Raw genomic sequence first — 10446 nt, forward strand, 5'->3', positions numbered from 1 at the left:
GGGGCAAAGCCCGAATATTAGACGTTACTCTCCTACTAAAATTTGGTCTACTTTGATCTCCCATCAATAAAGGAAGTAAACCTCTCGGACATATCAAATGCTAGAGTGTCATTTACATCATCGCAAAATTGAGGTCCCTAATTTGCTATTTAATCCCCACGTGAGTTTCCTTTTCTAAAGGTATGTATAGTTTTGACTCATTGAAATTCCTCCAACATCAGGGAAAGCGAATATAACTAAAATCGGGAGAGGGAGTTGATTTACGAAGAAAAGAAAGTGATTGCTTGCGAGTCCACCTCCGCAATAAGTTCCCAAATGCTCGGACAATCGATTGGAGGATGCCTAAATCTTGTCATTTAGATTTTCTGTTCTTTGGGGGTACTCCCTGCCTACCCTCTCGGCACGAGATTCGGAAAAGAGCCCAACAAAAAGGTGAATGTCAACAGTTCACTCTTCTTTCGACCAAAAAACATAAAACAATTCACTCTTCTTGGTTAAACTCCATGATGGTCCCCGACCACTAAAACTCGCTACTTTCTAGACGTTTGGCAGATAAAAGAAAAGAGATTCCACTCTCCATGGTCGATCTCACCTAAATTACAACGGTCCGACATATAGTTCCGTACAATCACTTTCCATGTTTTTGCCCTTCTCCCTTCGTTTCTTCTTGGGTCGCGGACCGGCATGAAGGCTTCCGCGTCTTATTTATAATAACTTGTTTCACACGACCTCAAAACAAATCGATAAATATTATGAATTTCATGTGACATCGCACGATTTGAGGTTGAGATTCACCCTTGTTGGCTATGAATTGAATTAGGCAAGAATTTGCCATCTTCTCGGAGAAGGGACTCGCTCGATCTGATGTAACCCCCACGCCGATTATTTCTTCTTTTGTATTTTTTGTTCTTTTTTAAGTTTAGCCGTGTTCCATGCTGCACCTTTGTCAAAAGCCAATTTGTCAACTGCAAAATGACCAAGACTTGCCAAGTTTTTAGCGAATTTATGGAGGAATCTCCTTCTTCCGTTCTCCACCCTCAATGTTTCCTCGTGTGGCCATCTCTTTTGACATTACAAAACGGTATAAATTGCCTGAAACCTTTGTTGTTTTCGTGTCCCAATCCAATTAATGTCTCGTCCATAAGATCCACGCTCTCGTTTTTTAGCTCTAAAGAGAGAATCTTTATGAATCTCTTTAATAAATTTTCATAACGAAGAATTTTTGTACGCGCGCACGTGTAAAGGGATTTTAAGATCGATAAAAATAAATAAAATTCCATAATAATGACGAATTTCTTTCTATGGTTTTAATTGAAAGGTCACATCAAATTTAAAAATTAAAGCTCTAATGAAGAGAGAGAGAGAGAGCATGAGAAAAAAATTCAGACATTATCAAAGAAAAATGAAGACATAAATCTACGACGGGAGGGAGGGAGGGAGCAGACTTGCTTACGTGGACTCTCATCCCCCTCTCTCTCCTCATTCGCACAGCCCAGGCTGCAGCTGCAGCCTCGCGGCGTCATCCCATCCAATCACCTCCTTCCACCTAATCAGAAAGCCGCCGATCTCAAAACGCCGTCGCCAGGAACGTCGATCGCGTCGGTACCACCTCACCCGGACCGCGCGCGTCGCACCGGATCGCGCCCCCAATCGTTAACATGAGACCAACTATTTCCTTAAAAAAAAAAAAAGAGAAAGAGAAAGAGAAAATTGTTGGGGGGAAAAAAAAAAAAAACAGGAAACATTTTTTTTTGCCCCTCGGTCGCCCTTTCTCTCTCCCTCTCCCTCTCTCTCTCTCCTTGTCCTGTACCGTTGTTGTAAATCCATGGCCAAGGCCAAAGCTCCGAGGCGCCCCCTCGACTCCTACACAGTCAAATCCATCAACAAAACCATCCGAGGTAAGCTCCCTTTCCCTCCCTTTCCCGAGAAAGTTTCGAGCTTTCCCGAGAAAGTTTCGAGCTTCCCCTGCTTTCTCCCCTCTTCCTCATTGGTTTCCCCCCGTTCGCCGATCAGCCGGCGACTGCGTCCTGATGCGGCCGTCGGACCCCTCGAAGCCCTCCTACGTCGCTAGGATCGAGCGGATCGAGTCGGACGGCCGGGGGGCCAACGTGAAGGTGCACGTGCGGTGGTACTACCGGCCGGAGGAGTCGATCGGGGGGCGGCGGCAGTTCCATGGCTCCAAGGAGGTGTTCCTCTCCGATCACTTCGACATACAGAGCGCCGACACGATCGAGGGCAAGTGCACGGTGCACTCCTTCAAGAGCTACACCAAGCTCGACGCCGTCGGGAACGAGGACTTCTTTTGCCGTTTCGAGTATAATTCATCTACCGGGTCGTTTAATCCCGACAGAGTAGCCGTGTAAGTTGCTACAAATGGTTTTTTTTTCTAAGTAAAATTTTTGGTTTTTGAGCTTATGCCTCGTTTATTCTTTTATCTGGTCGAATGAGTTTAGGTTTGTGTTTTTTTCTTTGAATTTGTTTGGTTTTACCGTGGAAAGCAGAAATGTGCCGTCTTTTTGGTTTTTTCTTTGTGACCATTTTCATTACGACTTGGTGAACGAGTTTCCCTTATTGGCTTATGCCGAAATGTTTAAGCCTTGGTGCAGATTACAGAAATGCTTGGTTTTTGTGGTTTTATTATCTTCAGTGAAGAATGCCTTTTCCTGGGATATATATATGCTTGATTTGGTTCGTGTCGACTTGGCAGGTATTGCAAGTGCGAAATGCCTTATAATCCCGATGATCTAATGGTTCAGTGTGAGGGCTGTACTGATTGGTAAGCTGGAAGCCTTTGGACATGTCTCTTGATCCATTGTAGATAGAACCTTACTTGTTGATGAGGCTACTTGAAACATAGGGTTCATTTGGTTTTTCTCAATGGCTCAAGTTGTTGGCACTATTTACTCAGTCAATGACGGCAGAGTTAAATTAACACTGAGACGGATGGCCCATAAAAAGAAAAAAGGAAAAAAAAAAAAAGCACTGGGTGCTTGTATGTATGATGGTATTGGCCTTTTGTCCTCGACAACTTTGCTTGAAAGTCTAAGTTGGGAATACTTCTTCTCATTTTCTACTTCCTGTATCTGGAAACTTTCATCAGCTAGTATTAGCTTAGCAAAGAAGGATTTGGAATTTCGTCACGTGAACAAATTTGTCCACGATCTAACTGTGGCGGGGATTGGAAAGTGGACTTCATATAAAGAACGATAAATCTACTTTTCTTTTGTTTTTGGTGAGTCTGGAATGGAATGTTGCTGAAAGGTCTTGCATATCCTTGGGCAGGTTATGTTGGAACCAGGCAAGTATCAGTTCATTGGAAATATATTCCTCTTTGGTGAAAAAGCCAATTGTTAGAAATTTTTTTTATGCTATAACAAATGCAAAAGACTTTAGGAGTAGGAGAGTATCATAATGATTGGGTATTACAGGTGCCACCTGACCTGGTTATAAGTTTTTGTTAATGCCGTTTTTCAATCATCTAGATCGATAACCTAATACAGCACACCTCCCAAGGCATAAAAGGGAAGTAACATTTTGGTGGGATATATATGGGCTACATGTCGGAGGCATTTCCATGAAGCTTTAGGGTGTATCATGGATCGTATCACTTCGATTTTTTTTTTGGGTGAAAAAGGGTGCAAGGCGAGATTACAAAAACCAGCTTTTACTAAGAGAAATTCCTTCTTTATCTCCTAATAAAGCATAAGACAATTTTTGCGGCAGTCAAGGAACTGTGACTACTTTTTTGTCAGTTTCAGCAGTTACTCATAGCATGGGTTGATTAAGGTGAACTTTCAGCCGTTAATAATATATTTAGCCCACCTTGATGCTCTCGTGCACAATATCCGGTTACATCTATGAATGCTTACGATTGCCACAAAAAAGAAAGAAAGAAAGAAAAAGAGCATGCGAACTAGATTTCTGCTTTCACTTACTTTTGTACATAACAGTGAGCTTCTCCACTGGGTATTAATTGTACATTTTATTGACATTATCCCCACAAGCCCATGTTCGCCTTTTATCTTGCACGACATTATATGCACTTGGGGTAGATGCCACAAGCTGGCAATATGCATCTTTTGGCATATGCATGTGTCGCATTATCCAAGCAAGAGGGGGAGGAAGGATTAGTTGGAGGAATCTAAGGACAGTAAATGCAAGTTTTAGTGGTTGTTCTAGTTACTACTAAACTTTTAAGTCATACTCACTGCATGTTTTAAAGTTTGTCATGATGTCAGTGCTAATCCTGACTGAGCTGCTCTAAGTGGTCTCTAGTTATTGTTGGGTAAGTATTAATTTTTACTGGTGCATATGCGACGCACATTTTGAAAGGTTGAATGGGTTTACAATGTTTCCGTTACCAAGGATTATGTTAACGTCTTGGATAAGACTATTTATGCAAAGAAACTGTTTATGAACGGAAAAATGGTTATTAAGCATGCTATTTCTAGTTTTTAGCGTAGCGTCCTACTCTTCTGTGGGCCAATACTTGTCATTTTCTATGTTTTGCCTAAACAGGCATTCTTTTGGTTTATGGTATTGCCCTCAGTTGCTATTTCAAAAAGTTAATTAGATAGATAAGTTCGGAACATCCATATATCTCTGTGGTCGTTGGAATGTGTGGATTCTTTTTATTATATAGGAGAAACTCATGTCGGGGTAATCAGGGTCAATATTGGCATGATGAGTGATTAAGTGTTTTGAATATTGTATCTCTTGTGAAGGGTCAATGGAAGGAGGAAAAAGGTATAGTTTTCTTGAGCAAGTTATAAGAGTGATTTGTATGGAAATTGAATATATCGCTGGTCATTCTACTATTAGAAATCAACTTTTTTATTTGGTCACTTTTTGCAATTTATAGCTAAGTAATTCAGCACCCATGTTGAAATTACTGACCTCCCAATATTGTTGGAACTGGAATTCGTGTATGAACTCTTGATTTTTGTCTTCGGCCAGTGCCAGAGTGGACACTGTGATCATCTACTTGCATTCATTAAAGTTCCATGGATATGAGTGGTTATTATCTTTGAGTGCTACCGTTATTCAATTATAACAAGCAGTCAATAGATAGACCACTTCCCTATTAAGTGTGCTGATTAAGAGCCTTTAGTGGCGTTACCATTTATAGTGAAAAATGTCGTACGATCCGATCCAGGTAGGGCGTCCATCATAGTAACCGTCTTGGAAGGATTCATATGTAAATTAAGATTGAGCAAGTTCTCCAAAAACTGTCGGCTCCTTGTTTTCCGACTGGTCCATCAGATATTCATGTAAGCAGTTATAGTCTCTCGATATAGTTCAAAAGATAATACTGATAGTCGGTTTGGTAGCTGGAGCCAAGTCAAATAGACAAAATATGGAGTAGTGAGAGAAGTGAGTTCTCTTGTGTATTAGCTTTAGTAGCCTGCTGCATGTCTGTCTCTCCCTCTCTTTTTCCCGGATTGGATCTGGGTTCTCGTTCTTGAACACCCTTCCACTGCTGCACCACAAAAGTAAGCAAAGAAAGAAAGCCAAGTGGCTGCATAACTATTTTCATACGAAGTACTCACGGTGAATTAGCAATTTCACAAAAAGAACATGTAAAGATGAAGTATGCATGTGACTTTAAGAAAATGATCGGTGCAAACTTTAGCATGGTCTTCTTTTGATTCAGGTTTCATCCTACTTGTATAGACATGTCGGTAGACGAAGCCAAAAGACTTGACCACTTCTACTGTGAAAGCTGCTCAGCAGAAGGAAAGAAGCTGCAAAATTCTCACTCTGCTTCCAGGCTTGTGGCAGATACAAAGGTTAGCTGAGTTGTTTCAGCAATGGTCTGTTTACTTCTTTGGTTCATCATTGCGCGAACTGGTTGACTTCAGTGCCCTCCTGAACAAGTGATATACCCTAAGATAGATTGATACTTGAGATCGGTTTTCTCCTATCATTTATACTATCCTTGCGTGTCTATTATGAAGTTCTAATATTGCTTGGTGTTCAATGCATCCAAGCTAAAGTCCATTTTATTCCCCTAATTGACATCATAATTATATTCCTGTTGCTGATTTTCAGGTGGATACGAAACGTCGGCGGAGGTGACGACTGTATAAAATGGGTAGATGTCTGCTAAATTTGGATTCTAAAGTACCTCATGACAGAATCTGCCGTTTTAGTTTGGAGCCTGTAGGAGGATAAACTGGTGTGAAAATCTGTGGTCTGTCCTTTGGTTTGATTGGGAGTCAACCCTGTTTTGCTTAGGTCGAGAAAACGTGTTAATCATCTGTGATTATGTAGATACCCTTTCTTCTGGTTTTCTTGTTTATATCTCACCTCGTAGCTCATGTATTATTCTGACAAGTAAACTTATCTCCGTGTAAGAGCGATAGATACATCTGGGTTATAGAGGTAATTGATCCCTCCAAAGTTTGAGTCACTCTTGGACTGAGGAATTCATGATATTGTTATTTAATTAGGTAAGAGTGCTAAGTTATAAAAATTATGCGGTGTATCATTACTGAAAAATTGCTGTAGTAGTTCGTTTTGTCCCTTTCTAGTTTTCTGATCAGGAAACATGGTATGGTGAATGTTATGATTTTCATTCAAGTAACGGGAAGATTGATGTTTGTCCCGTGAAATGGGTAGGAATTAATAAATATCTAGTTCGGAAAGGAATATGTGCAGCATAGACATGAAATAGCTGACGGTTCGGTCTCATTGAAGGAGAAAAATATGTTAAATCACCTGCTCACGAAAGATCTAACGGGGAAATCTAGGTTTGTTCTTCCCAAGGGCTTTGGTGGGTCAATAGATCCGGAATTGCTCGTTTCTCTTACTCTCCTTAAGCCAACATCTTTGTTCACCAACTGCAACCTTGGGCTTCAGATTGAGTATTAGTTTTAACTGGTCTGCGAAGCAATTCTTGGGTTGTCACTTGTACCGTGAACTTCACCTATCAAATATGAGATCAGGGTATACAACCGAGAACTGTAAATCCAAAGCTTAATCTGAGCAAAAGAAAAGGCAACAGTTTTCACTGCGTGTGGATTTGGTTCAGTACAAAGGCAACAGACTGAGTCGACCACAAGATAATATTAAGCTCACACGTTTCTTTTTCCCCCTCCATTTGTTATCGAACACACTCTCGTGGAGCAAATGCATAGATGGGTGCCGATCTCTTGAATTTAAATTTTGTTGTAGGCACGCGTTCATGGAGCAAAGCGTGTAAAGACATTCCATCTCGCAAACTGTAGACAAGTAGATTTGTGAATATCGCCATGGTTGAGGCACGAGATGGTCTTGTGCTCACACTCAGAGAGAAGCTTGTATCTTGGGCAAAGTAGAAAACTGAACGATTAGAGAAAAAAAGTAGTCTTTATTCTTAGCAAAAGGGGCCCTGAAAGAGATGATGATTCACATATGAGAAGAGCCAACGAATAATAGAGGGATCGACGCCAGAGAGGAACTGGTACTGGCAAAAAAGAAACCTGAACGACTAGAGGAAAAAGTACCGATTACCCTAACAAAAGCTACTCTGGAAGAGATGATGATTCACATATGAGAGAGCTCAACAAATGATAGAAGAATTGACGCCATGTAACTCCAATCGTAGTGAGAAGTCAATGCAACCCGGAGCAGAGATCAGCTCGATTCGTTGACTGGGTACCAATATCGGTTGTGGAACCATAAAGAATCGGCCTCTGCAGCAACTCCATCATCGTTGCGGTTCCAACTGTAGTATGCATGTGTTCGGTTCTTGATGTCGAAAATGGCGTGCCCGAAACTTGCTTCACGGTAAGCAGAGTAATCTGGCTGTGGCTCTGTCATGCTGCTCCACAAAAAATCATACATTCACTTTTCTAGAGCACAAAATGCAGGCAAATAAACTTTGGATTGGGAAAGAATGGAGTGTTTCATTCTATTACTTCTTTGCTAAGCCTTCTATGTTCCCTCCGTCGCCTATGGTTATATAGACAGGTGCCTTTGGATCAGACACGGGAGTAGCCAGACCATTTGTAATGTTGTATGCTACGTTTGATATGCGTTCCTGTAGACAGACGATGCATCATATTTCAAGAAAACACGATGGTAAAATCATTACTTTACACAGAGATAGAAAAAGTGAAGCTTACGGTTCTTTCATAAGCATGCACATGACCGGCAAACACGACGTCAACCTTGTGCTCAACAAACCACGGCTCAAAAACTACTCTCATGGATTCTCCTTCCATGTAGTGGTAATTGTAGCTATTATACCATGGAGTGTGCATGAGAACGATCAGCCACGGCGTCTCGCTCCTGTTCACTTTTGGCAGCTCTTCTTTAAGCCATTGGTACTGAGGAGTGTATATAGCTGAAAGGACGAGGCACGGAGCATTAAAGCGATAAGCAAAAATATTCCGATATCACTAATACGACCTGTAAAGATCCTTACAATATGCCGAATAAGAAGACAATACTATGATATAAGCAGAAGCTCTCTTTATGGAGTACCACAAAGGGCTGGTACTGTTTGAATCCCTGTATGGGACTTCGTACCGGTGCAAATACGGTTTAAATGGCGTATATTCACCCTGAAACACAAGTAACCCTCCTCAGTGATGAGTCAGAATCCAACTGGTTACGATGTTAAAAGGCTGGGAGAATCAGAAACAGCAAAGATGTCTGCTTTTCGATTGAGGTCCAGAGACTTTTATGAAAAATCTTACAATTTCAGGGCAATAATCAATCTCATGATTTCCCGCAACCCAGATCCAATGCTGATAAGCCACGCTTCTCTCGACGAACCTCCCCCAACTATCCCACCTCAAATTGTTGTGCAGTGGATGATCATCTGCGTAAGAGAGGTCCCCGACGAACAACACTGACTTCGGATTATATGGGTTTTGCTCATAATGAGTTAGCGTCACATTGGAATCATGTGTCTGACCCAGATCCCCTGCAAGAAAATGAATAGATAAACAAGATTGACAGAAGTTAAAGAGTTGATATCGAATTTCCAAAGAGAATCTTGGGAATTGGGCATAGAGCATTGTGTCATGTTCAAAGCTATTACAGATCAAGTTATGTAATTTAGTCAGACCGAAATTTTCTTTTCACTACCAAAATCATCTGGTCTTGCTTTGAAACCAAATATTGACATTCGACACCAGAACCAACTCTTTAACGCATCACCATATTCTACAGAGAAACTTACCGATTAGACCGAAAGTGTATGGGACGTCAGGGCCAACTTCAGGAGGGGTCACAAACCAGAATTGTCGCCGGACGTGTCCCGACCCGACTATGTAGTGATACTTCGTGTCAGGCTGCAATCAATGTAGATGGATTAAAAAGAAGCCACCAAAGCTGGGATCGCTTCACTACATGCTTCAAACAAAAGTAGCGGAAGAGCGAAAAGGTCTAATTAAGCAAACCCAAAAGAAGCTATTATTCACCTCTAAATCTTTGATAGTGCAATGGTGAATGTAACCCGAAGTGTAGTTGTAGTACTTGTAAGTAGTGACAACGGTGTTCTCCGAGTGCTTCTTCTTCTGGTTCTTTTCGCTCCAGTAATGCACTCTATTGGAGCCGGGTTCATCAGGAGTCACCCACGACACAATCGCTGCCTTGCCGACATGATCTCCTTGTGTTATGTGAACCTGAAACACATTGCTCGAGGCGCGAGTTAAACGTAATCACCGGTCCTGCAGAACATGAACCTGTTTTCTTTTGTCAAGAGTAGAAGCTAAAAAATCGAAATCGCACCTGTTGTGGGGCATTATATCCAGTAGGCGCAGCAAAGACATCACTGTCGAAGGGCATATCCACAGACGGCCAAACTTTCCTAACAAAAGGACTTGTCGTTCCTCCATCGCAGAACACAGCAACTATCAGGACACATGCAAGGACCGCCAAGCAATACGTCAAGGCGGATGAGCCAATTGCAAAGGAGTGCGAACCCATCACTTCTCAGCCTGTGAATCTTCGTTAACTTTTCGTCAGGGCTCGAGTGCTCTTATATACGTGATGAGTTCACCTGAATATGTGGGGAATATTCTTACCTTCCCAGGAATTTCAGGGATATTTAGTTCACCTGAATTTGATCACTTAGAAACCGGATCGTATTCAAACAGTGAACTCAACAGAAAAGTTCTTTTTGATTGGGTCTATCCAGATTTTTCATGCGTTCAAAAAATCTGCACTTGGATATTGGTGAAGTAGAAGTTATTCGTGAATCTCTCTCTCCTTGAGAGACAGGAAGCTAGTCGATATCAACTCCAAGTATCTTTAACCTTATAACTACAAGTTAATGAAATTTCTTAGGCTATGGTTACCTTTTGTGGTGACGTATTAATCTACAATCCCATATTGATAAACACGACAACTATCACGCACACATCGTATCACATGCTCTCTAGGATAAATGAAACACTCTTATTCTTACCCTAGCGCTCAACCTAATTCTGTCTTCTAACTTTAGTTTTCTTA

At 41.4% G+C, this 10446-nt stretch overlaps 2 protein-coding genes across 8 annotated transcripts; one reads left to right on the plus strand and one right to left on the minus strand.

Moving 5' to 3' along the window:
- Positions 1 to 1756: 1756 nt before the first annotated feature.
- On the plus strand, positions 1757 to 6412 carry LOC115672696 (chromatin remodeling protein SHL-like). Of its 3 annotated transcripts, XM_030594596.2 has the most exons (5): positions 1757 to 1898; positions 2014 to 2359; positions 2708 to 2776; positions 5654 to 5789; positions 6052 to 6412. In XM_030594596.2, exons 1-5 carry the CDS (start codon positions 1826 to 1828, stop codon positions 6076 to 6078), a joined length of 651 nt encoding a protein of 216 aa, XP_030450456.1. In that variant the 5' UTR covers positions 1757 to 1825; the 3' UTR covers positions 6079 to 6412. The 3 variants fall into 3 exon arrangements, with proteins under 3 accessions (XP_030450456.1, XP_056160822.1, XP_056160821.1); XM_056304847.1 differs by lacking the exon at positions 6052 to 6412 and having other exon boundaries at positions 5674 to 5743; XM_056304846.1 differs by lacking the exons at positions 5654 to 5789; positions 6052 to 6412 and having other exon boundaries at positions 2708 to 2780.
- Positions 6413 to 6644: 232 nt separating this feature from the next.
- LOC115672695 (purple acid phosphatase-like) lies at positions 6645 to 9958 on the minus strand. Of its 5 annotated transcripts, none has more exons than XM_056304845.1 (9): positions 9724 to 9958; positions 9414 to 9617; positions 9173 to 9284; positions 8685 to 8914; positions 8411 to 8549; positions 8109 to 8329; positions 7902 to 8023; positions 7606 to 7804; positions 6645 to 6922 (listed from the first exon to the last, which is right to left on the minus strand). In XM_056304845.1, exons 1-8 carry the CDS (start codon positions 9919 to 9921, stop codon positions 7618 to 7620), a joined length of 1413 nt encoding a protein of 470 aa, XP_056160820.1. In that variant the 5' UTR covers positions 9922 to 9958; the 3' UTR covers positions 6645 to 6922; positions 7606 to 7617. The 5 variants fall into 5 exon arrangements, with proteins under 5 accessions (XP_056160820.1, XP_056160817.1, XP_056160818.1 ...); XM_056304842.1 differs by having other exon boundaries at positions 6645 to 6928; XM_056304843.1 differs by lacking the exon at positions 6645 to 6922 and adding an exon at positions 6987 to 7223.
- Between the last annotated feature and the right edge of the window lie 488 nt (positions 9959 to 10446).

The sequence above is a fragment of the Syzygium oleosum genome, unplaced genomic scaffold (genome assembly GCF_021117445.2).
Source record: "Syzygium oleosum isolate NSW1041296 unplaced genomic scaffold, Sole_v2.1 Sole_v2.33, whole genome shotgun sequence".
Taxonomy (NCBI): Eukaryota; Viridiplantae; Streptophyta; class Magnoliopsida; order Myrtales; family Myrtaceae; genus Syzygium; species Syzygium oleosum.